General features: G+C 47.0%; 1 protein-coding gene across 12 annotated transcripts in view; it reads left to right on the top strand.

Moving 5' to 3' along the window:
* Nucleotides 1-26,678, top strand: part of ADGRB1 (adhesion G protein-coupled receptor B1) — a 290,959-nt gene that overhangs the window by 221,805 nt on the left and 42,476 nt on the right. For all 12 annotated transcript variants that reach the window (XM_032681110.1, XM_032681148.1, XM_032681138.1 and 9 more), the window contains 4 exons: nucleotides 5,619-5,721; nucleotides 9,964-10,114; nucleotides 15,308-15,377; nucleotides 23,313-23,379. In XM_032681110.1, coding sequence (XP_032537001.1) covers nucleotides 5,619-5,721; nucleotides 9,964-10,114; nucleotides 15,308-15,377; nucleotides 23,313-23,379 — 391 coding nt within the window. The remainder of the gene's footprint in view (nucleotides 1-5,618; nucleotides 5,722-9,963; nucleotides 10,115-15,307; nucleotides 15,378-23,312; nucleotides 23,380-26,678) is intronic.

The following is a 26,678-nucleotide window of genomic DNA, read 5'->3' as shown; positions in this document are numbered from 1 at the left end:
CTTTTAATGGTCTCAGGAACCTCATACTCAAGTCAACGTTATCTCCTTGCTCCCACTTTGCTTTGCCCTGAATGTAACATATTCTGATAGACAACAGGAGGAGTGTTTAGAAATGGAATCAGAAGTATTATTCCACACAGGAGCAGTATCAAAGTGGTTCTTTTTCACCGTGCAGGGGAGAAACTCCTCATGCCCTGGCTGCCTGATCTTCTGTGGAGAGCCCTCATCCAGAGCTCAGCTGTTTTTGGGAGCTTTGGCCGGGAAATTTCCCATTCAGAACTCCGGACAAAGGCATCTGGAGCATGCACACATAGACCCAGCTTGAGGATGAAACACTTCTGATGAATAAGCTCACTGAAGCTGACACTCTGGAAGCTTTCCCAGAATTTTGCCCAGCTAGGGTTTGTTTATATGTGTGTATATATATGGGAAGCAGAAAGGGCGGGTGAGAAAGAGGGAGAGGGACACGGTGAAGAAAAGGGGGAAGAGTAGAAGGGAGGTGATCTCAGCTTTGGGGAAGGAATTTACCCTCCACTTCCCATTCAAAGCCCCCAAATAATGGTTGCTCCTCGGTGGCATCTACTCAGCCACTGGCGTGAATGGCACGAGCTTTTTTGATGCAAGCGATCACTTCAGACACGGCCAACTTGGCACAGCCTCCTGGAAAACTGGGAGTTGCTTCTGTTTGCCGGCTGTTGGTGGCCTGTTGGTGGACTCACTCCAGTTCCCAGTAGACAGATGGCTGCAAAAATCTCTGCTGCAGATGGTGCATCTCTGGCCTTATTAGCAGGCTCGACAGAGGGGTCAGTGACACAGTGGGCTGTGGAAGGGGAGTGACCTTGTTACATCTCGGCAGCGCCTGGCCCGGGTCACAGCTGGAGGCACAATGTGCGTGTGGGCCACACGCTCCACCACCCATGTGGAAAAAGAGGGGGAATTGAAAGAAGAAAAAAAAAAAGATCTTCCCCCTTGAAAACCGGCGTGAAGATGAAAAACTGGGGAGAAAAAAAGCTCCAGCTACTCAAGGGTCAGAACAGGTGAAATGACTTAGTGCTGTGTTCCTCCGAGCTCTGTTTTGTGCCACTCCTTTCAAGCAGTTCCTTGACACGGTAGTATTTCAGGATGCGTTTTCTGTCCCTGAACTCATCGTGGTTCAACAGCCTCTGGAGTCAGTGACCTTTCCATAGCCTGGAGATCGATGCTGGCTATTGAATAGCTCATCCACCAACCCATCAGCATGTGGGGCACGGCAACCCCTGTTCCCTGGCAGCAGCTGGGGGAGAGCTGGATCACTGGGAGATAACACAGGGAGCTTTTCTCTCCCTGCCCAGCAGAGCCTGAGGATTGATTTAGTGGCTGTCAATGAGCTCTCCAGGGGCTTTTAACACTTGCTTTAAACCCCGGAGCTCTGCCTGTGCTGGAGGTGCTGAGGCACTCGATGGCCCTGGTGGGAGGCAGCAGGAATGAGTAAGTGACTGCAAGGAGAGGGATGTGTGTACACACAGTGAGAAAGCAGGAGTGACTCAGTGTTTGTGGGAGCAGGGGAGTCTAATGGGGGCAGAGAGACAGACTGCAGGGTTTTCCCACCTTTTCCGTCTGTCTCAGCTTGAGCAGGGCTTCCCCACATGCTGCAGGATGTGGGGAGCCTCTCTGGTGACCAGTGACAGGACCTGAGGGAGTGGGGTGAAACTGTGTCAGGAGAGGTTTAGGTGGATCTCAGGAAAAGGTTCTTCTCCCAGAGAGTGTTTGGGCACTGAACAAGCTTCCCAGAGAAGTGCTCACAGCACCAAGGCTGCCAGAGCTCAGGAAGAGTTTGGACAACTCTCAGTCACATGGTGGGATTTTTGGGGTGGTTCTGTGCAGGGTCAGGAGTTGAACTCCATGATCCTTGTGGATTCCTTCCAACTCAGGATATTCTGTGATTCTAGGACACAAGCCAGAGCAGAAGTTCCCTGAATTAGCAGTGAGTTTTTCCCTGCTTTTGTGGCTGAGTACAGCATATTTTGATAAGTAGACAGAGTCCATATATCAGCCAAAGGGGTAGCAAGACAGCACCCTGGAGTAGCTCTGTCCTTGCTGGAGATCTGTTTTCTGGCAAAACCTATCAAGTTGTGTGCTTTTTTTCCTCTCTGATATGAGCTCCTGACTTCTTTGGCCGGAGGGACTGGGTAGTATTGATGATTTCTTTCTGTGGAGCATCCTGTGCTGGGGAAGAGGAAATGGAAGGAGAAAAGCAAGCATGGCAGGAGGTCTCAACATTCTGATTGAACTGAAACATAGCAAGGAAATGCTTGGAATCCAGGTCAGGCTACCAAGGAGGACTCTGGAAGAATTGCCCAGGAATGCAGGATTGAATTAGAATGGTCAGACCTCAGCTGCCTTTGAAACTGGAGAGGGATGTGAAAGGCACCAGGAAGGGTTTCTGTAGGTTCATCAGCACCAAGGGATTACCCAGGAAAGTGTTGGCTTGGTGTGGAATGGGACAAGGAGGTTAATGGAGAGGGAAGTCGAAAGGGTGAAGGTACCCAGTGCCTTCATTGCCTTATGCTACTGGCAAGGTTGGCTCCCAGGCACCCAAATTCCTACACAGAGGCAAAATCCAGGGAAGAAAGTACTCCCCACTGCCAAGGAAAAGAGAGACAGGGATTATTTAGGTTATCTGGACACTTGCAAATCCATGGGACAAAATGGGATGCAGAGAGGGAGCTCTCTGGTGTAGCTGTGGAGCCACTCTGTCATCTGGGAAGGTTCCTGACGGCTGGAAGAAGGCAAATGTTACACCCACCTTTAAAAAGGGCAAGGGGGAGGATCCAGAAAAACAACTGACTGGTCAACCTACACAGCCCTTGGGCTGATTAAAGAACAAGGAGTTAGAAAGGTTATTTCCAAGCAAAATGATGGACAGGGAAGTGATTGGGAATAGACAGCGAGGATTTATTGAGGGCAGGTTGTGCCTGGCTGACCTGTTTCCCTGCTGTGGTGGGATGGATGGTTACATGGACGGTGGAGACGAGTAGGTGGTGTGTATTTTGACGTTACCAAGGCCATTAGCACAGTCTCCCTTGTATCCAAACCAGGGAATTGTGCACTGGATTGTTGGTTTAATAGCTGGATGGAATTCCTGCCGGATTTAAGGGCAATGGTCAAAGGTTTGCAGCCTCATCAGGAACTTGTTGCTTCTGGCCAGGGTTGGTTCTATGGCCAATATTGTTTGATGTCTTCTTTAACAACCTGGACCGTGTTTGACACTCTTGTGGCCACATCTGGAAAAGTTTGTCCAGTATTGGACTTCCCTGATACAAGAGATTGGAGCAAATCCAGTGGATGCTTAGGGGGCTGGAGAACGTGATGCCAAAGGGTGTCACAAGCTTGGAGAAGGGTTGGCTTGGAGAAGAGGAGGCTGTTAAGGAGTCATAGGAGAGTGGAATAACTTGTGGAGGTAGGCAGGGAAAGGTCTTGAGGCAGCAGCTGCAGCAGGAAAAGATCCAGCTGGATATAAAAAATAATCCTTCACCACCAGAGCAGTTAAATGCTGTCATCCAAGAGAGGTGGCAGCATTTCTGTTCTTGGTGTTTTCCAAAACTTGATTGGACAAGACCTTGAGAAGCCTGATCTGACTTTGAAATTAGTGCTTTTTTTTGGGGCATAGGATTGAACTGGGAACTCGAGAGGATTTTCCCCAACCTAAATTACTCTGATTCTGTGATTCTGTTCACTGCCAACCCACATCTTGTTCTTTGGATGTTCAGGGATCTGGGAACAGGATGGACTCTCAGTATATGAAGGGAAGCAGGGAGAAAGGAGAGCTTGGCTTAGGGAGGTTTAAGGTGGGAACAGTGTGAGGACAGCTGGATTATCTTCCCTTACTTTCACATCCAGACTATATTAATTTCTTACCTTTTTTGACTAGAGGAGGCTTTTGAAGTGCACCAGTTGGATCATAGTGTTGCTCCACAGATTTATTACATCTCATTCCCACCAGGACAGAGTCCAAATCTCCTTTTCTACCCCCCTAGAAGCTGCCGATTGGAGGCTTGATGTTTTACTTCGCACAATCAAAGCACAGATAGACTGATGACTCAGTACCCTCCAGCCACAAATGGAATGGGATGCAGGTGATGCACAGCATTTTACTGAGCTCAAGGAAACCAAGAAATTCAGGATCAGATTGGCCAGGAAAGGAACCAGAAGCAAATTTTGCAGGCAGTCAATCTAGTTTCTAGCTGAGCTGGGATCCTAAATCTTTTAGCCTGTTCTGGGATTGGGTGAGTTTCAGGGAGAATTACCCCTAAACCAGATTTCCAACAGCCTAAGTAGAAGTTCAGTTCGCTGCTTTGTACCAGTGACTTTTTTGTATCCAGGAAATCATATCCTCATATTCATGTTTGTCTGAAAACAAAACTCAGAGAAAATTTAAAATCAAAAGTTTTACAGCCTTCATTGGGTCTAAAGCACAGACTTACCCTTGGCAGAACACACACGTGCAGTAAACTCATCCTGCCCTCCTAATCAGGAAGCCAAAACTCTGCAGCCAAGGCACGACCAACTCACTTGCACTAAAATTAATTAATGAAATTAAATTCCCAACATAAATAGTTGCCGTGCTGGAATATAGGAAATAATCCTGCATTAGCCTCCAGGGATGAGCTGGTTGATTAATACATCTGTTTCTAATTTATATAATCATCAGCACCTACTCTTCACTCATCTGGTATTCAGGCAGGGCCTTTGCTGCATCACTGGGACAACTCACGTGTGTGAGTGTTGGTGTGGTGAGACCCCGAGTCAATCCTGGAGGAGTTGCACTTTTGCAATTCCCTTTTCTTTTTTTTTTTTCATTTTATTAGGTACGTAAAAGTGCCTTCAAAGAAATTTTCCTCCACGGCCAGTGGTTTGAATTAATTGTCGTGCCCACACCTCAGCAGCAAGTCAGGGCCGTGCTGCAACATTGCAAATCAGAAGTGACAAATCCCTTGCTCCTGCAAGGTGCTGAAGGCAACGGCTTCTCGACTTATATCCCTCATGTCCCAGACCCGCGGCTGCACTTGCGTGTTTGGCCTAGTTCTGAGAAGTGTTTTTAGAACAAAAAAAAAAGAAAAAAAAAAAAGCCAGAAATGCTTCTTCCTTCAGGATGCCTTGTTAGGTTAAAGGGAGGGGAATGCTGAACCACACACACTTTGTTGTGAAGGCGCATGTGTTCGTAATCTGCTTCCATGGCCAGCATGCCTGTGGCTCTTCTTATTTGGGAATCTTTTCCGTGTGTTGCCTGTATGTTTTTCTTTTAAGCTCCTTTTCAAGCCCCCTTCCAAGTAGGCAGAGCTGAAGAAGACTTGCAGCACTCTACTGTCTTAGGAGGGGCTCAGACTAGGCTGGCCCCTAGTTTGTTGGCTCCTAACTCCAGCATTGAGGGGGGATGGTGGAGAGACCTCCTCCCCCTGCCTTTCCCCCTTGTTCTTGTTTGCTTAACACACAAAATCTGCAGGAAATGCGCAGCCCCTTGCCGTGGCCTTGTGTAGAGCCTGGCCCAGAGCAACCTGCACCTGGTTGGTGGGTTTTAGGGGTGACTTGGTGCCTGTTGTAACAGGGTGGGTCTCCCTCCCCCTCTTCTCTCGCTGCAGGTACATCCGCTCCGAGCGCTCCGTCATCCTCATCAACTTCTGCCTCTCCATCATCTCCTCCAACGCCCTCATCCTGATCGGACAGACCCAGACCCGGAATAAGGTGGGAGATGAGTCAGGCTTTTGTTTATTTGTTTGGCTTTTCCCCTGATTTAGCATCAAAATGATCCGTTCAGGCAGCGCTTCCTCGTTTTTCCTCCATCTGTTAATTAGCGACATGTCAAAGGCACGGCTAAATGGCAGATTTCAATTTTCTCTCTCGCTCTCCCTTTGATAATTTGTCAGCATCCTCAGGGCTTTGATTAAAACCAATGTGATATTTTTGAATATCTGCCTAGAGTAGCTGGCACATGGCACGGTGAAGAACCGTGGTGTTTTGCAGGGCTTTAACCATTTTATTTTCAAAAAAAAAAAATATTACGAAGACAGATAGAGAAAAGGCTTTTTTAAAGAAACAAACAAACAAACAAACAACCTCTCAGGTTTACATATATTTCTCCAGCAATTTTGATACTCTGAGCTTGAAGCACTTGGCAGATATTGATGAACACAGACACAAAAACCCCACCTTTTTTGGAGCAGGAAGCATTTCCAGATGCCCTGTTCACACTGCAGAGCCTCGAGGGACTCTGTGCAGATCCCAGGGTGACTTGAGCAGGACAGGCAAGATCTGATGTGGTTTTCCAAGCCATGTGCACTGGTTGCACATCCATGCCTTCCCACATTACAGACCCAGCTGGAGGGGTGTGTGTGAAGCACTTTCACATTCCCTGTTGGTATCTGGAATGACAAATCGCTGCTCATCATCAGTGTTTTCCCGCTGTAAATTTTCCCATCTTCCCAAATGCTCCAACCATCATAACTGTTGAGCCAAAAAAAGTGAGGCAAGAAACCTCCTCCACTCCTTCTGCTGCCAAAATCACAATCAGAAATCAAACATTAGTTATTACTGAACAGTAACCAGTGACCAACTGGGTTTTTTTGAGTCCCTGTTTTGGCAGCCAGAACTTGCTGTCACTGTTGGAAGCATATGAGGAATAAATTCTTCAGTCTGAGGGTGGTGAGGCACTGGAAGAGGTTGCCCAGAGAAGTTGTGGATGCTTCATTTGTGGAAGTGTTCAAGACCAGGTTGGATGGGGCTTGGAGCAACCTGGTGTGGTGGAAAGTCTTTCTGCCCGAGGCAGAGGGGTTGGAATGAAATGTTCTTTAAGATCCCTCCCAACTCAAATCACTCTGTGATTCTACAGTTTCTGCAGGGAAGCCAAAGGGTTTAGTGAATCCCAGAGACTCATTTCTGTGGAGACCCCTTTGGGTTAGGGATAGGTTGTTTTAGGGAAAGTTTTCCAGCTACTTGAATCTTGTGTGTGAGAGAAGTGTGGAAACAAGCAGCCAGACAACTCTGCTCCCACTAAAGAGGTGCCCTTCACAAACTCAATCACAAAGCAGAGCTGTCTCTTGTGGCCCACAGGGTTGGCAAGAGGTGGAGAAAGGGTGACCCAAGCTCCTGTTTTCCCTGGGTGCCTTGTCTGCAACTCCAAATGCGTGCTGGGATCTTCCTTTCAACACTGAGGGAGGCTCGAGATGACAAAACACAGCTCGCCCATGGTTTGGTCATTCCTCTTCACCTCGTGGAAGGAGGTGGATTCCTTCACCTCTCCCACCCCCTGCAGAGCACAGCCCAGGTTCTCTCTGGTGCTTTTTGTCCCATTAATCAGGGTGTTCACCATCAGAGCTGGTAGTGGGGATTCAAAGCTCCCGGCAGCGATTTCGTGAGGCAGATTAGCTCGTTGCACATACATATGCATGAAACACCATAAATAGAAAGGTTATTCTTGGATTTCCTCTCAACCATCTAGTAAACAGTCTCTGGCAGGGAATAGAGAAAGAAAACTATACAGATAAGAAACGAAGGAATGTAAATTAAGATTTTATTCACATTCAATTATTGATAATAGAGCATCTTAAAAGTGTCGGTGATTGATTTATGATTGCGGTTTACTCCGGGAGGATTTCCACGGGATTGGCTTCCCTGGAAGTGTCAAATTCTCCCTTGATTTCCATCCGTGTAACCTCAAAGGCAGGATTCCACGCCTGGATTTGTTAAGCTTTTTGAAGATGAAAGGCCTGGGAAAAGGCTAAAAAAAAATTACAGTCAGCAATACCCCGATACAAAAGAAATGCGTGCTGTGAGAACAGGCGCTATCTCAGAGGCATGGCTTGGGTGCTGCAAGGGAACAGATTTCTCCTCTTAAAGGAAAACAAGGGCTAATGGCCTTGACAGGCTGACAAGCTCTGCTAGATCTTTCTCCAACGGCTTGGGACATCATATCCCTGTGCTTAGCCCTTCATGGACGTTTATTTTTTTGCCCACGAGGAAGGAAGAACCTGGAGCAGAGGTTTTGCAGGAGCAAATATGTGCCTGCCCATCACTGGCCAAGTTCAGCTGAGGCGATGGGTTTATACATGTCCAGCTGAGATGTGCTTATTTCTGTTGTCCTGCCTTCCTTTCTTCTCCTCCCCTTTCTGTCAAAACTACCTGATTAAGAAAAAACACCCAGAAAATGTGTCTCTCTCTGGTGTAAAATTATAAAGCAAAGTTTTTCTCTCCCCTCTTATAAACTGCTGGTAAACCGGGAAGTACCGTGTTGGTTCAAAACAAAATCAAGAAGGGGACATGAATAGTATCATATCTGATATTAGCAAAAAAAAACAAACCCAAAACATTCCAGAAAGCATCCTCTATTTGTAACTGTTTTATGTAGGTTTGTAAGCTGATGAATAGGAACCACCTTTTTAGGATTCTTTTACAATGCAAAAATTACTGGAAATTATCATACCAAGCCATGTTTCTTGTCCTGAGCCGTCATCTAGAATCCATTTACAGGCAGAATACCGAGGTTTTTTTGGTGTCAAGTGCGAGTATGGAACAAAAAAGACAGTTCCTATCTCAAAGAACGCACGGCCTTGCTTTTATTCACAACCTCTGATAACGTGGCGCTGTGCCGGTGTATGAATGGAGAGCAATCCGATAAAATCAGGATAAAAGCCTCTCTGTGCATGAGAGCCCTGAGTTAAAAGCTGCTGGTGGATGAAAAAAGAGAAAGGTTCATTGACCGTAAACCCAAAGTCCGCATTTCCTGATACAACTCAAAGCGGAGAGAAATCCTTGATTATAAACCTCCCCCTCCCCCAAATGCCTTAAGCCACTACTTTATCCAGAGTCACTTTTGAAGTCTGTTTGCTCTCCCTTCTCCTCGGGAGCCGCTGGAGTTTCTTCCCATCGTTTTCTTCCCGAGTACATTGATTCACAGTTTCCAGCTCACAGATGGGGGAAAAACTGGCCGAGTTAAACAGAGCGGCACCAATTTGCACCAGTGAAAGATTTGGCCTTGCTGAGTTAAAACAAAGACGAGCTTGTCAGCTTTCCAGTCCATCTCCCTGGCACTCCGGGATTGTTCTTCATAATGCATTTGCAAGTACTTTCCCCAGTTTAATTTTAAATGGCTTAAGCTCCCTGCATTTCCCTTGTGAGATTTCCCCACTGAGTAGTAGAGCTCACCATTATGAAATTCCCCTTTTTTTTATTTCTTTTTCCCTTTTCCCTGGCTGCTGGTAGTTCTGTGCTCTTGGACAACCCTGCCCTCATGTTTGCAGTCCTTTACCAGCCCCTGGCAGCCGTGGTTTCACCCGGCTCTCATGGCTTAACTCTTTCACTCAGCTCTCCTTCCCTGGCAGGGAAACCATCCAAATTGCCTTCCTCTGATTTCGTTTCTGTGGCTCAGCTGCCAATGACATGGTACTTTGCAAACCTTTTGAGCTGAGATTAGTGCATGGTTTACTAACTACTCTGCACCCCCCAACCCCCCAAAAAGGATCGTGGCAATGGTTTTGATCTTTTGGAAATTAAGTATATCTTGCTCAAGCCAAGAAAGCACCAGGATGGAACACAAGCTCAGATTTCTATTGGAAAGTGTCCCTGCCCGTGGTGGGGGTGGGTGGGAGCTAAATGATCTTTAAGGTCCCTCCCAACCCAAACCATTCCATAATTCTTTGATTCTATGACTTCAGTGTTAACTATGGGCTTATCTCAGAGCTCATGTTTAAAAGCAGCCAATTTCCATGTAGTACTTAAATTTGCAGCCAACACTTTGGTCCTTTGCTAGGTCAAAGGTGGTGGGGGAAACTGCCTCGTCCTAAAATGTCTTCTCATGTCCTGACTCCACGACCTTGCCTTCCAGAGCCTGGTTTGGAATCATCTCCCCGCGCCTTCCGCTCTCCTACACGCTGCTCTCTCCGCCTGCTGCTCCTCTCACGTGTCCTCCTTTCCTCCTCTCTCTCTCCCCAGGTGATCTGCACGCTGGTGGCGGCTTTCTTGCACTTCTTCTTCCTGTCCTCTTTCTGCTGGGTGCTGACCGAGGCCTGGCAGTCCTACATGGCCGTGACGGGCCGGTTACGGAACCGCATCATCCGCAAGCGCTTCTTGTGCCTCGGATGGGGTGAGGATCCTGGGGCTGAGGAGCACAGAAGGGTCCAGGCTGCTCTACTCTGCAGAAGGCTTGGCAGAGGGTGCTTGTAACCCTTTCAGGGGTTTCAAGAGGGGCTGAAATAGTTATAAATAACACAATCTAGAGCCATAAATTCTGAGCTCCCGGTGCGCCCAAGGGTCGCACAGAATAGACGAGCTGAGTTTTCAAAGGGTGTGCTCCGGGTGGTTTGTCCTGGGTTTGGATCTCTTTCTTGCTTTCTCCTTTTCTCTCTTGCTGTCTTTCTCCATGTGGAATATGTCCATTGGTACGTGATACAAGTCAATGGCATCCTGACATTGTGTGGCCAGCAGGGTCAGGGCAGTGACTGTCCCCCTGTGCTTGGCACTGGTGAGGCCACACCTCGAGTCCTGGGGTCAGATTTGAACCCCTCACTACAAGAAAGACATTGAGGAGCTGGAGTGTGTCCAGAGAAGGACAATGCAGCTGGGAAAGAGTCTGGAGCACCAGGAGTAGCTGTGGGGGGCTCAGCCTGGAGAAAAGGAGGTTCAGGGGGGACCTTATTGCTCTCTACAACTCTCTGACAGGAGTTTGTAGCTAGGTGGGGATTGGTTTCTTCTCCCAGAAAACAAATTATAAGACAAGGGGAAACAGCCTCAAGGTGCACCAGGGGAGGTTTAGGTTGGATATTAAGAAAAATTTCTTCCCTAAAAGGATGGTCAAGCACTGAAACGGGCTGCCCAGGGAAGTGGTGGAATTACCATCCCTGGCATTGTTCAGGAAAACACGTGGATGTGACACTTAGGGACAGGGTTTAGTGGTGGACCTGGCGGTGTTGGGTTAAGGGCTGGACTCAGTGATCTTACAAGTCCTTTCCAGCCTTAATGATTTTGTGATTCTAAGGTTCTACACCCAACCCAGAGTGAAGGGAGCTCTGAAATCCTGTCTCCATGGCAGCGGCGCCTTTTGTAGGCAAATAAACTCCGAGACTGGTGCAGACGCTTGTAACTAATTTTTCTCCCTCTGCCTCTGCCGTATGTTTAATTTATTAGCCCTAAATGATGCATTCTGTAGTAGAAAACAAATACAAACCCATAACCTGGGCTTTCAAAGCAATAACAAGTGCGTGTCTGAAAGGAGCAATGGAACAAAAAGTTGCTGAAGAGCGAGGAGGAGAAGGAAAGAAAGGGAGGGGGAAAGTGTTGTGTGTCTGAGCTCTATTAGCGCCTCGCTTTACTACTGAAGTCTTGCAATTCACCCCAGGCAAGAGATTTCTAATGCTTACCAAGCACCCTGATGTGATTTATTCTGGCACATCAAGAGCCGTCCTCGTCCCAGCACCTGCATCCCTTTAAGTTTTCGCTCCCGAGCTTTTGCTTACCGTGGAAAATAAATTGTGTTATTAAAACACAGTGTTTGTGTGTGGCAGGAGCAGCATCAACCACATACCTGCAGAGCACAGGCTGCACGAGCCTGTGTGTGTTCATGCATGTGTTTATACCTCCTCTGTGACTCAGGGAACATCAGGGATATCAAATGCAACGGACTAATAGCTTTTCTAGGTAATAAAATAGGGTTTTTTTTTCTGATCTGCAAAAGCTGGGACAGATGGGGCTTGTTAGGCAAGGGAATTTTGGATGAGCAGCATTCACATTTGTAGTCTGTACAGATTAAAAAAAAAAAAAATCTATATATCCCTACATGTGTAGAAGCTTAATTTGCACTGCTAGTAAAATGTAGTCAGCTCTGAGCAAGGATGCACTGCTGATAAATGATGCATAATAACCATTTGGAGTAGGTTAGGACAAGGAATGAAGAACACTCTCGTCTATTAAGGCAGCAAGGGAATTTTGGATATTTAGCATCCTGCTAGACTTCAGCTGTAGAGCTGGGATTAATGGCACTTGTAAGAGGGAAGAAGCCGAAAATATGTTTTAAAGAGCATAATCTGAAATAATTAGCACAATTCACTTTGTCATGGGCTCATTCTCCCCCCTTTTCCCCCTCTGCATATTAACATTTCTCTAAGCCCTCGTTGGAGACGTCTTTGCCAAGTCCTCAGCTGCTGTCAGCTGGAGCTCATTGAAACTGCAGAGGATTTCATTCCGTGGGTTTTTTTTTTTGGCCTCCTCTTGGCTGTGCAACTTTGTCTTTCCAGAAAAGACTTTTTAGCAATTAGATTTTTAAGTTCTCATGTTTATTTTATATTACTGATAATTCTCGTCCATGTTTGAACAAAACCCTCAGGCACTTTTATGTGATTCTTTGGGTGATCCCGTGCAGGGTCAGGAGTTGGACTCCTTGATCCTCGTGTGTCCCTTCCAATTCAGGATGTTCTATGATTCTATGATCTAGAATAGGCAGATAAATTATTCCCTAGAAATAATTAATCATATTTAGCCCCAGTAAAGAAGAGATATTTTTGCCAATATTTTTATGACCATGTCATAGTTTCCACAACTGGATTTTTAGTGCTGCCAGAGCTCAGGCTCTGGGGCTTCAGCTGTTAATAACAGTAAAGGCCTTTTGTAGTTATTAGTAAACATCTTTTCCAGTGGAACATGATGAGCACATGACCTGTTCCCTTGTTACCTGGAAATACAAAACTCTTTGAAGGAGGTTTTAGCCATGTTTATTTGGAATTGTGAATGTAAAATCCACTTTCTGCAGAAAGCCCCCAAAACCTTGGCAGTGACTGCCTCCACCACACAAGGTACATGGAACAGAGCAGTTGGGAATAAATACCTTTGAAATAAGCAAAGAAATAGATTAAAAATTTGATTTTTTTATGTAGTTTTTTTTCACTCTTATCACATCTGACTTTGGTTAGACAGCTCTCCCAAGGTGAAGGAGCACAGTACCTCTGATTATGATGCTCTTTGGTGTAACTACCACAACATAGCTGCTACCTTTAGTAATTGTTACTTGTACAGACCCGCTTTCAGCACAAGCTGAGGCTTTTCCCCAGCCTTGGTAAAACCAGTCCCTGGATCTGACGAGTTCACAGCCTGAGCCTGTATTTCTGCATAATTATCACGTCTCAGAGAAGCACTTTGCGAAGAACAAGTTGCTATTTTTGGCGGAGTCCTGGCCAAATTTCCTCTCTCTCAGGGTCTCTTGCATCAAGCTGTGCTCCTGAAAATGTCCTTTCACTTGGGGGTTCTTCTGGATACCATACTGGTGGGACCACAGGGAGTGCAGCACCCAGGGCATGTCCAGATGAGGTGTAAAGGAGGCTCAGCAAGAGGAGCAATAGTCAGTTAAGAGAAAAAATGGGGGAAAAAAAAAAGGAAAGGAAGAAAGGAGAAAAGGGAAAGGAAATGAAAGGAAAGGAAGGGGAGGGGAAGGAGAGGAGAGGAGAGGAGAGGTTCGGAGAGGAGAGGTTTGGAGAGGAGAGGGTCGGAGAGGGTCGGAGAGGAGAAAGGGAAAAAGAAAGGGGAAAGGAAAGGAAAGGAAAGGAAAGGAAAGGAAAGGAAAGGAAAGGAAAGGAAAGGAAAGGAAAGGAAAGGAAAGGAAAGGAAAGGAAAGGAAAGGAAAGGAAAGGAAAGGAAAGGAAAGGAAAGGAAAGGAAAGGAAAGGAAAGGAAAGGAAAGGAAAGGAAAGGAAAGGAAAGGAAAGGAAAGGAAAGGAAAGGAGAAAAAAAAGAGAAAAGGAGGGAAAAAGGAAAGGAAATTTAAGAGACATCTTTTAAACCCACTGCCTGTTGAGTTTGGACTGATGACACTTGAACTATGCTTGGAAATCTCATATGGGAAGAGAAGCACTTCCCTGTAGGAAAACTCTCAAATGCCCTAATTGTGGTCAGCTTGGCCTCATGGCTCTCAGCTGGCTGCAGAGCCTCACTGCTCATCCATCTGGGCATGACTCGTGTGGCTGAGGGACCACCTTGCCAGCAGGATTATGGTCTGGATGCTGTGTCTGCACATCCCTTCCATCTCCAGGTCTCCTGCAGTCACCTGCTGTGACCTCTGCAGCTCAGGAATTAGGGTCTTGTCAGGGAGCACTAATCCCAGCTGGCTACTGATCCTGCTGATTCCTAATGGGATTTGCCCATCTGTAGCATCAAGACAGCTTAATTCCTCGTGTCACAAGGAAGAGGGATACAAACAGCCACGTGGAGCCCTCCAGAGCTGAAGAACTAGGTGTTATCAGCCAATACCAGGCATTTCTTTAGGGAAAAGGGAGAGCTGGGCTGGGGGCTAGTGAACCTCCACAGGTCCTTGAGCATGTAGGGATAGGAAGGATCAGAAGATTATTAGGAAGATGTAGGTTTTTTGATGGTTCTCATTGTACCTGCATGTCAAGGACTTCACAATCTCTGAATATTTTATGAGTTTTAGGCCAATAACCAACAGGTTGCACAATAACCAGCAGGTTTTCTTTATGCTCCTCCCTCAAATTTAGTGGGAGCTTCTGTTGGTAGGATCAAGGCCATAATTTCACCCCTTGTACACCTGAAATACATCCTGCGTCGACTCCCTTAGTTCATGATGCTCTAAAGAGAAATTGGGGTGTCCTAGCCACAAAATAACTTGCTGTTCCTTTGCCACACTCATAATGAAGTGTGTCTTCTCCAGGGCAACAGGTTTCATTCCCCTTTTGGACACAAAATGGAGCAGGTCTCTGGCAAGAGGGAGTATCCTATTTTTCCAAAAGATCTGATGTTCTGAAGCTCTTTTCCATTGTTGTTCAGAGGAACCTGCTCTATTACAGATCTTGGGGGACCTGTTTGGGGTAGGGGAACTCAGTTTTAGTTTCCTTTTCTCCTTCATCTGTGGCAAGATTTAAACTTGGGTTGCTTTGTCAGTGCAAACACAACTCCTGATCTTTGGGTTCCTTGAGTTGGGTTGTGGCTGAGTATTCCCTCTTCAGGAGACACCCTGCTGTATTCCAGGCCAGCCTGTGTTGTACCTAAGAATAAAATAAATAGATTTCATGCAGCTGGGTGTACTGTGAGTGCCCACACAAGTGCTGAGCCCACAGCAGGGGAGGAGCTGATTGCAGCTGATGGCTTTGATTTCATTAACAGAGGTAACGAGGAGGGTTCTGCTTTGGGCTTGGAAGGTCCTGATTTCAGTCTCTGCCACAGAGTCAGGCTGGGACAGATGGTGCTGGAATAACTCTGGGAAGAAAGAGGAATATTGAGTGAGAGAAGAGCTGCACATGTGCTTAAATGACCAATTTCCTCTTGTTTCATTTCCACAGGGCTCCCTGCCTTGGTGGTTGCCATTTCCGTGGGATTTACTAAAGCCAAGGGATATGGAACCGTCAACTAGTGAGTAAAGGAGCTCTTCCTGTTTTTTCCTTGTTTTATCCTCCGTCCTTTTTATCCAAACCCTGTCACTGACCCACAGGACCCAGGGTAGGAGCTAAATTCTCATTTGCTCATGTAAATTCCCCATGGTAAAGGGAAGCAGGGATAATGGGAGAGGGAGGAACATTCCTGCATCCCTGCCTCCCCAGCTCGTCCTCTGGCCAAGCTGGATCGTGTATTCCTTTAAAAACAAGCTCATAGGGACCAGTTAGATTGAACTGTTGTATATTTGACATCCCTTTGATCTAAATACCTCTTACTTTGAGACTTTTTTTAATGTATTTTTAAAGGGAAAAATGTGGAATACTTAAAGTTTAGGATGTTTAAAAATTAAAAAAAAAATAGCTTTTGTGTTTATCTGTTTAATGGTTTCCTTGATTGATCCCACATTTTCAAAACAGCTCAGCTCGGTTTTAGGCAGCAGAATGAGCCTGACCCTCTCAATCCAAGGTTCTGACAGCAATCTCAGTTTGCCTGTTTGACAAATTCTACAGGATTTGCCTTTAGGAAACTTTTACGTGCATGTAATAGGAGAAGAAAAGCAGGGTAGAAATAATGGAATAAGACTGTGCAGAGGCAAAAAATATATTAAGGCAGGGCTGGGATCACTCAGAGCTGAGCATTAGTACAACTTTAACTAAAAAAAAAAGAAGAAAAAGCAAGTATTATTTTTTCACTTTGTTGTGAAAAAGCTTAAAAGTGTTGTTCAGAGTGACAGTTAAAGAATAATATTTTATGTACAATAAGTCAGACTCTTCTCTACTGCAGCCAACTTTTATCCAGAGCCTTCCTGGCCAGTGCATCCCACGTGGGCAACGTTTGAGGCAGGAGTTGTTGATGTGGAGGGCAGCAGATGAGGCCTCAGTAGGCCCACTGAGAAAATGTCATGTGGAACCTCCTGCTCTCCCTCAATTCCCACCACGTTCCTCACACCCACGACCAAATGGTCCCGGGTTTGTGTTTTAATTGCAGGGGAGTATTAAAGCAGCATTTTCCATTTCGTTTGCAGCCTAAATTACTGCACTTTAAATTACTGCCCAACACAGAGGACTCAAGAACGTGGGGTTCTCCAGTGCAAATCTGTACACAAAATTCCCTAAGCCTGTGCTGGCATTGGGATGCGCTGGATGCACCTCTCCTGACTTACCCGTCCCAGCTCAGGTGTCCTGGTGGAGAGGGATCTCCAGTTCTTATGTGACTCAAAGAACAATACACAGCCTGGCTTTTGGAAGCATCACTGAGATCCCAGATTCCCTTTAGCTTTCCCGTGGCTCTGCTGTTTCTGGCGCATCCATGAGAACGACTCACAGTGAACGAGCATCAGGGGTGATGGGAGAGAGGTCCTGAGTGTTTGCTGAGCCCTGAATTTATACCTCCCAGAGGGAGAGCAGATCCTCTTAAATTCTATATAGAAAGAAAGGATATGACACAGAGAAATCTTTCTGGGAAATCCTATTCAGTTCTTCAAATGTTTTTGTGTATTTTGCTGAATGGAAACATTAAGGATGGTCCTGTCATCTTCACTAGATGAGGATTTTTTGACTTATTTCCTCTCAGGAAGGACTTGTGAGGCAAAAATAAGTTTTCCTGGGGGCAGCTCTTTCCAGCCTTGATATCCTAAACCCGTTAATTTGAAAGTTTTAGTCACCCAAAGCAACCTCTGCAGTCTATGCAGAGTAAGGAACTGGATTTAGTCATGTTCCCTGCAGGAAGAGAAAAAGTCTTACACTCTACCTACCCCTAAAATGTATTTATAGACCAATGGGAATTAGTGCAAAAAGCTTTGTGGCTCTTTCCCCATCAATGTTTAAGAGCCACCACAGAGTTTTGTAGTCAGTGCTGACCACACAAAAGTGCCTGGGCAGAGAGGGGAGGAATGTGCAGGGAAGCACATCCTGCTTCCCTGCCCTGGACCACTGTGTGCCAACATCTCCCCAGAGCAATTCCCTCCAGACTGCAGCAAAGAGGGTGACAAAACCTGCTGGATTCCCACTTTGCTCTGGGATTGGGACAACAGTGAGGTGGCCAACAGGCTGGGCTGACTTTCCAGCTTTCCCAGGTTGCTTAACCACACCTGCTCTCCTCCTTTTGCTGCTAATCCTCTGACTCCTTTCAACCCTAAAGTCTCTGTTGCTCCTTGCATCCAAGGGCTGGATGCCTGGGGGATGGCAGGGAATTCTGTGCCCCCAGCAGGAGCTGCAGCCCTACTGACACCATTTCCCAGCTCTGCCTGTCACCAAAATAGCAGAGAGGCTTCACACCCCAAAAAGTCCAGTTTGGTCTTCCATGATCAGCTGGACTTCCATGATCCTTGTGGGTCCCTTCCAGCTGAGGATACTCTGGGATTCTCTGGTCTTCCTTTTGTCTCCTTCCAATCTGCAGCCCAGTATGTGGGGAAGCTGATGAGCCTCACCAAAGTACCAGAACAACAGCTCCTCTCAAGCACAAAGAGCCCATCAGACATTCCTAACGCTGCCATCTTGCTGTAATTCCATACTTGGGTACCTTCCAGGACCTAAAGGGGCTACAGGAAGCCTGGAGAGGGACTTTTTACAAGGTCATGTAGTGACAGGACAAGGGGGAATGGCTTCAAACTGAAGGAGGGTAGATTTAGACTGGATATTAGAAAGAAATTCCTCCCTGGGAGGGTGATGAGGCCCTGGCACAGGTTGCCCAGAGAAGCTGTGGCTGCCCCATCCCTGGAAGTGTCCAAAGCCAGCTTGGATGGGACTTGGAGCAACCTGATCTAGTGGAAGGTGTCCCTTCCTAATCCCATGGCAGCGGGGTTAGAACTCAGTGATTTTTAAGGTCCCTTCCAACCCAAACCATTCTATGATTTTATGATTTAACCTTGTCTAATACTGAAGGCACATGAACAGAACAGAGACTTGGACCAAAGCTTATCCAAATGTTTGTTGGTTTGTGGCCACTGCAGAGATGTCTGAGGTGGTTGCAAAGCTCAGAGCTGGAGGTCAGGAGCTGTTTTAGTTTTGTCTCTAGTTTGTTTAGGGCACACACGGGGCACTTCAAATGGGCACTGCAGGCTTTCAAGGCACAATATTTCCATCTTGCAGAGGGAAAGAAAGTCATTAACCACAACACATCCCTCCCTGTGAAGCAGGGGACAAGAGCTGACAAGATAAACCACAAGAGAGTTCACAGTGTCTTTCAAAGCATCTTCCAACCCTGCAATTTTTGGGTCCTAAGAGCAGTGCATTAGCACTGTGGAGGTGGGCATTAAGTCAAAGCAGGGCTCTGATATTTAGTTGAGCACAGAATTTAACACTCCACAGCAATTTTTTTCTCTTCCCACTCAGTGGTAAAAAACCAAACCCTGACATCCATCTCTGGGCCATGGTCATGAGAGCATTTTGGGGACAACTGCAGGTGTTGAAGGCATTGCAGAACTGATCCTGGTGTTACAGACTCCCAGGGCGAAGCTGGTGGAAGGGACAGCGTGTGAAATGCGTGACATGTCCTCAGGCTAAAACTGTCAGGTTTATCTTCAGGATAAACCAAGGTGTCCAACCCCAGGTTAAGAGAGGAGCCTCCAGCAGGGTGGTCAAAGCAAGATTTCGCCCAGTTTTGTCCTATCTTTTCGTTGTACATGGGCTGAAGCTGTTCTGTAACAAGCCAAACACAGCTGAGCAGCAGGGTGGAGGTCTGGCCATGGAAGGACTGGCCACGTCTCCAAGAGATGCAGAGAGATCAGAGCCAGTCCTGAGCGTGGGGAGGTTGCAGATGATGTTTAATATTTACCCTTTACCCAGCCAGACTGGTCCACCAAGTGGTAAGTTGGGAAGGGAGAGAGAGAGGTTCAAATTAAAAACCGACTATATCTGCAGGATGTGGAATGTGTGTCTCGTTCTCTGCGTGGTGATTCCCAGCAGCAATTCACTCAGCCTTTATTGCTCAGGACACTTCTGGAGTGCTGTGAACTCTCCATCTGTGATGAGGGGAGGAAGACACAAGGGGGCTTTTACTTTTTATTATCTGAACAGCGTTTGAAAGGGCATTTTGGAGTTGTTTGGAGAGCTGATGGGGCAGGGGAGAGGCTGCATTTCTAATCTCAAATGAAAGTCTGAGAGGTAATGGAGGTCTAAAGGACTTGCCACTGATCACCTCCTTGTATTAGACTGAATCCCTGAATAGTAACTCTCCTTTTAGCTGCTACTCCAGGGACTGACTCTGGCCCTCTAAAGCTTGACAAACAGCCTGCTAGAGCTGGAACTGAGTAATTGAGGTTGTGGGAACTCACATCCTTCCCCACAAGAGAGCCCACGAAAAGTTTTCCGAGAGCATTTCCAGGACACAGCAAATTTCCAGAGATCCTTGTGTGTCATTGCAGCAGGACTTGTGTCATCCACAGGCATCTCAACCTTTTCTGTGTTAATCTCTGAATTAACTCTGGTGGGCCAGCCCTGATTCCCAGCTCTAATCTCAGTTATGCAAATATGTTGGAGCTGCTGAATTTGACACACAATTCGAGGTGAGACCTGTTGCTGACAGAGCTGTTTGGTGTGAAAAAGGTCTCAGTGGAAGTCAGCTCTTCACAGGACCAAGACAAAAGCCACCCACCTCACAGTCTGTGCTGTGGCAGAGTCACAAAAGGATCAGATGTTTTGCAAAGAGGTTTTTTGTGTTGAGCACAAGAGCTGCTGTCAGTCAGGGAAACATTGCTTGGCAATCATAGTCTGGAGCTGCTGAGTATTGTTAAAACATCCACTTACTCCCGTCCAGGGGTAATTTTATTTGTAAGATGAATGAAGAAATCCCTTGGAAAATACTCTTAGTGAAATGCAAATATTCCTGTGCCTTGTAGGCTAAAAGCGTCTCCACTGCCCTGATGTGTTACCAGGGTTTGCTGTCAATGCCCCTTCTCAGATATCCCTTCACCCTTTCCTTTCCCTTGGTGTTATCCAGCACCTCTGGCAGCCTTGCAAACGGTTGGATTAAGCACTGTGGGATGGAGGTTGGGCAGTCAGAAGGGATAAGGACCAGGGGGAAGTCACCTTCCCAAGTCCTGGTGCTCAGAGGGGAACAGGAGCTGCCAGGGACCCCACAGGAATGAGAACCTTCCTTGCACAGAGTCCTTATCACTAATTCCAGTGCAGGATGTCACCTCCTTTCTTCATCTAAACCATCAGTTGGAAGAGACCCTGAAAAAACCCCATCTCAAAATTAGAATGAAGCATTGGAGAAAAAGGTCTGGGATTTAGGAGCCCTCTTCTTGTATTTAGGGAGAACTCCTTTTATTGCAGCCCTCCAGAGCTTCATTTTTATTCCCTTTCTCCTCTGCTGATTATTCATTTTATTATTACAGTGGCTCAGACAGTTTGTGACAGAGCAAGTTGCTATCAGGAAGAAATCAGAACTGATTAAATTAACACATTACAGGTTTAATTTAGACATAAACAAGACGCAGAGCTTGGTGAAAACCAGAATGTCCTGCTTTCAGCTCTCAATTTGAAATACTTTTTTCTTTTTTAGTGCCTTTTTACAAATTTTCTCTGGTTTAGGGTGAAAAAAACCCACTTTTTTTTTTGCAAATCAGAATTAATGCAAAAAACCATACGAGTCTGATCAACAAAATTGAAATGTTTCCAGCAAGGCTTTTTTTCCCTGGGAGCATCAGTTTGCTTCTGATGCAGAATGAAACCATCTTGCTGAGAGCAGGGGCATGTCACTGAATTACTGCAGGGTGAGCTGGGTTAAGAGCTTGGAGAAAGTCTTCTCTCCATTGTGGTTTCCTGCTCTCCTCCTGTGGTAAATCCATGGTGCTTTCCTGCTGAAACAGGATTACTTTGTCACACATTTTCTCCAGGGTTCTGCCTTGTCAGAGCGTGCAAACTTTCCGTGGGGTTGCTGACACAGTGTAAATTCCCATCCTCCCTCGCCCTGAAGTACCAAATTTATGTGGCCATGCCCTGAATTGCTGCATCCCCCACAAAAATGGGAATTTCAGCCCCTGTGCTGCTGTAACTGTGGCTGTTGCAGAGTCACAGGCTTGTTGAGGTGGGTTCTCTGGAGTCTTTTGGGCCAACCAGCTGCTCAGGAAGGGTCAGCTGGAGTTGGCTGACCCAGGGATGCGCCCAGATGGCTTTTGAATGTCTCCAAGGATGGAGACTTCACAATTCCTCTGCTCATGCTTCGGCAGTGCTCTGTCACCCTCACAGTGAAGAAGTGTTTCTTTCCTGACTTAACAGTCGAACCTTAAAAACAAAGGACCAGGGAATGGCTTGGGTTGGAAGGGACTATAAAGATATCCAGGTCTACTCCCCTGCCACGGGCAGGGACACCTTCCACTAGCCCAGGTTGCTCCAAGCCCCATCCAACCTGGCCTTGGACACTTCCAGGGTTGGGGTAGCCACAGCTTCTCTGGGTAACCTGTACCAGGGCCTCACCACCCTCCCAGGGAAGAATTTCTTCCTGATATCCAGTCTAAATCTACTTTCCTTCAGTTTGAAGCCATTCCCTTTTGTCCTAATCCCTGTTGGCTGCCCAGACACTCTGTGATGCTCAGCTTTAGGGATGAGAGTGAGGTGAGATTTCTCCTGCTTTTCTTTCACACCGAGGTTGTCATTTTGGGGATGTTGGTGTGCAGTGAGACCTGTGTGTGATTGAAGGTCTCTGTGGGGACACCAGGAGCATGTTCATACTGGTTTCATCAGAGATGGGACTCATCCTGCACCCCAGTTAGTGATGAGGGCTTTAAACTAAAGTTGTTGGAGGAGGGGAACCTCAATCCATCCCACTCCTGCCAGTGCCAGCAGTACTTGCCCAGAGCATGGAGGGGCATTGCAGGTCATCAGGACCTGTTGAGCAGCACAAAGGAGTTCCAGTAACTGGCTTAATCAGGGGCCCATCTTGAATTCCTCTTCATGGCTGCCCAGAGAATCTGAGGCTGCCCCATCCCTGGAAGTGTTCAAGGCCAGGTTGGACAGAGCTTGGAGCAACCTGGGATAGTGGAAGGTGCCCCTGCCCATGGCAGGGGGGTGGAACAAGATGGTCTTTAAGATCCCTTCCAACCTAAACCATTCCATAATTCTGTGATCTCCCCAGTGATGTCTCCACATGGGACAGGTGCATTCGGATGAGGAAATTCTGGTGCAGACAGTCAATGAAGTTCAGGATGTGACTCACCTGATTAGGTAAAGGTGCTTCACAGAATCATCCTGGACTCCTTTGGTTGGATCTCTGCTGACTAGAAATGTCACCAAGGGTGCCTGGCTCTGTGCTAGGCTGTTTAAGAACCTGAATTCCACACATGGTCACTGGAGAAAGAGGAAGTCCTTATCAGGTTATGTGGTTATTTCCAGAGGAGGCACCACACTCCTCCCATTGAACTCATTCCATAGTGGAATTCCATAGGAGATTCCACTTCAGGAGTGCTGTGAATTCCCACCTTGCTGCTGTGTTGTAGGATTTCCCCAAGAAAGCTCAAAGGGAGAATCCAGAGGAAGAAATGTCCTGCACTCCTGGACCTGAGCTTCCAGCAGAAATAGTGGTTAGCAAAGGAGCAAGGGACAATTCCCACTCTTTCTACTCCTTCGCCTGAGTGAGCAGGACAAGAGCATCATCTTGCCAGCAAAATGATGCAGCTGCTCCCAGGACCTGACCTGAAACAGAGCACCATCCTTAATTTTTCATGCATTCCCCTGTCAAATGCCATCTGCAGGCAGGTCCTCAGGGAAATGAGCCTTTGTGCAAGTTCGGGAGAAATAGGAAGCAAAACTTGCTCTTTGCAAAGTCTGAGGGGTTTTTTTGGGTTGTTTTTTTTTTTTTCCGTGGGGGATCACCTCCCAGGATGAACTCTGCCAGCAAAAGGAAGAAGCAAACATGCCTGTCAGGGTTATTTGCCCTGGAGTAATTTCCTTTTCTCTCTTCATTTTCCAGCTGCTGGCTGTCGTTGGAGGGAGGGCTCCTCTATGCCTTCGTGGGACCGGCGGCTGCTGTCGTTTTGGTATTTAAGCTTGGCTGAAAGCTTTTTTTGTTTTCCTCTTTGTCTTATGCCACTCTCCTTGTTCTTTCAACCCAAGAATGCCCCCTCTTTATTTCCACTCACAGGAATAAGGAGCAAAGTGTTAGAAGCCAACAGTTTGGGAAGGGTTTGGTTCTGGGATATAATGTGCCTCAAGCTCTCAGCCTTCCACCTCTGTCCTCACTGGTGTCCCCTAACACTTGATTAATGCTTTTCCTTGGTTTTGCCCTGTCTGGATGGAAGTGCAGGATGATGGTGGAAAACTCTGACATGAACTCCTTCAGAAACTGCTGTCCCTGGTTGCTCCCAGACCAGGCTGTGCCCTCCCAGCCAGCATTTATTCCTGGTCTGTCCCAGCTAACCAGTGTGTGGGAGCAGCTTCCTTGTTTGCAGGTGAATTGGACATGTTCAAATCAGTGCTGGGGGGGGGGGGGTTTAATGACCCTAAAAGTGCCATGTTTGCTTTTAATTTGAAAAGGAATGGCAGGGTTAAAGTAAATATTCCTAAATTCTGTCCCAGCAGCTCCTGCATGGTGAGAGTATGTCCTGCTGTCCCCTCACCCTTGGCTCCAGCACAGTACCAACACCAACCTTGGCTAGTTATTTGAGTTTAAGGTGCCACTCAAGAGCTGACATTCCTTTCCTCAAGCTTCCCTGCTGTTGAAGCCTCTCTGACCATGAGAAATCTTGACTGTCAGGGTGGAAAGACTCTTGAGAATTGCTGGTCCTCCAGGAAATCCCTCCTGCAGCAATTTCAGATGGGTTTAAATCTCCATTTGAGCCCCCCCACATTAAGTGTCAGCCTGGTTTCTCTCCAGTTTGGTGTTTTATGCAGTGGAGGAGCTGTGTGTCCTCTGAGGCTCAAGTGTCCCACAGGAATGGGGTTGTTGACACTCACAGTTCCTTTTTTGGGTCAGGCTTTTGTTTCCTGCAGTGCCTGGGGGGTTTAAATGCCCCGAAGCAGGAGCTTACAGGGGAATAACTCCACAAAAGCTTCTGCTGCCTCTATTCTCACTGCTGTCATTGCACATCAAACCACCTTGGTGCCATCCTTTGATCAGGATGACAAAGAGGTGAGCCAGTAGCTGCCCCTCCTCTGTAATAAATCAAAACTAGTTTCAGTTAAGGTCTTCCTTTAGTGTAGGATTGTGACACAGTGATTAGGAGGGAGGGAGCTTTGGTAGAGCCCAGAGAAGAGGGAGTCACTCAGCTGCCTCAAGGCATCTTGCTTTTGTTGTGCCAACAACAAGGGAAGTAATCCTTCATTTTTCCTTTGCATTTTTAAAGTGTGATTAAAACCCAGGAGCCTCCTTCTCTTTGGCACCTCTGTTTTCACTCACCATCAAGCAGGAAATGGAGATGTCCTTAAAGAAGGGTCAACACATGCAAAGGGTGGCTCGTGCAGCTGATATTAGGAAGTGGTGAATCATCTCTGGGGGTGTCTGTCCCTGAGCAGCACCAAGACAGAGCCTACACACCCAGTTTAGACCTCCTGGCTCACTGCTGGCTCAAGTGATGAATGAACACTGCCCAAGTGGGGTAGATACCGAGGAGCCAGGGGAAGGAGGAAGAGAAAAAGAAGCATTTAAAGCCTTTTTATAAATGGGAACCTGCAAACGGATGAGCTCAACTGGCCACTCAGATTCACACTGTGACCTTTAACAGGGCCAGAAGTGGAACACACAGCCCACGAGGCTGGACAGCTCTGTGTGTGTTCTTGTGCTGTGCCCTGAGTTCAGGTTGGCCATGCTGGTGATGGAAGGACATCCCAGAAGGACCAGGGACAGGATGGCCAGGGCAGCCAGTGCACCTGGCTCAACAGAAGGGCAGTCAGGCTCCTGCAGGGCTGTACAGGGGATGGGCAGCTCTGCTGCTCTCGGGACAGGTTTGCTCCAGAGAAACTACAGCTGCTCATGTGAAGCCTTGTACAGATCAGGGTGGGATTTGACTCTGAACCTGAGCTTTTTCTCACCCAAAATTCAATATATAGATGCCCAAGTGAGTTTGCACAGAGCTGACTTGGCTTGGAGAGAGAGCTGGGACAGCCTCAGCCCTGGCCAGGCTGCTCTTGTTCTCACTCCTCCCAAGCCATTCAAGCATCTCTGCACTCAGTTCTCCCACCAGTAGGATTTCTCTATTACCTGTGGTAATACAAAGCAACCTTCTTCCTCCACACCCTCCCTTATTATTCTCCACACTGGAAAAAGGCTTTTGGCTTGGAGAATATCTTTACTTCAAATTAATACTCTTAAGATGATTGACCTGCAGCTTCAGCATCGTTTACAGCTTGCAGTCAATCCACTGGCACTGAATGGCTGCAGAGATCTGACCTGTGTTCTTAAAAATCCCAACAACCTGACAGGCAGAGCTATTGGAAGCAGTTTTGGTCACCCAGCCTGGGGAGGATCTGGGGCAGATTGAAGGCAGGGAAAGGCTCACGGTGACAGGACAGAGTCAGCAGTGGCCAGGTTGTGGTTGTCTCAGACTTGAGCCTTTGCTTCTGGATATTATCTCAGAGATAAAGAAGTAAAGCTACTCTGCATGTCATTAAGAGTGGCTCTGTTTAGAAGTATTATCCCTAACTTAGGAAAACTGGAGCCAGGATCAGAGCAGGGTGTTGATCACAATGATCAGTGTGCTAAATGTGTGTGGCTAAAATGACAGTGTGGCTAAAAATAGCTTTTAATTATTAAAACCATTGCAGAGCTGCTCTTTGTCACCTCCCCTGCTCCATAAGGATGAGGATACACATCTTTCCTAGGGGAGAGATCCAGCCACACTTCAACCCCATCTTTTCCCCCTTAAGGAAAAGTCTCTCTTGCACTCCCCAGCCTCCAACACAGCGAAGAAGGATCAGTGAATTCCAAGTGCTCCCTCTGTCTCCAAGCACATAACTGGGGTTTGATTTCCTGCTGATCCTTGGCTGCACTGCTGTGTCTGACTTGCCAGTGCTGTTGCTCTAAATCAATACCGTGGTGAGCTCTAGAAATGGGCTCACAGCTGTGGGAAGCAGTGCCCTGACCCAGCAGCTGATGCAAACGAAAATAACTGCTATTTCTGAGCTTTTCCATTGATTCCCAGCTGTGGGCTCCACAGCAGCGAGCTGGGTCCTGCCCTGCTCAAACCAGCAATCCAAATGCAGGAATTTTGCTCATTCTTCTGAGGCTGCTTTAGGCATTTAGGCAGAGCAGACATCTCCCTGCCTTTGGGACCAGGTACTGCACGAGGTGTCCCTCGGCATCACCCCTGTTAAACTCACCACAGTGCACATGTGATGTTAC

The sequence above is a fragment of the Chiroxiphia lanceolata genome, chromosome 1 (assembly GCF_009829145.1).
Source record: "Chiroxiphia lanceolata isolate bChiLan1 chromosome 1, bChiLan1.pri, whole genome shotgun sequence".
Taxonomy (NCBI): Eukaryota; Metazoa; Chordata; class Aves; order Passeriformes; family Pipridae; genus Chiroxiphia; species Chiroxiphia lanceolata.
The sequence above is the reverse complement of the archived record's forward strand: the minus strand, read 5'-3'. Positions and strand labels throughout refer to the sequence as shown.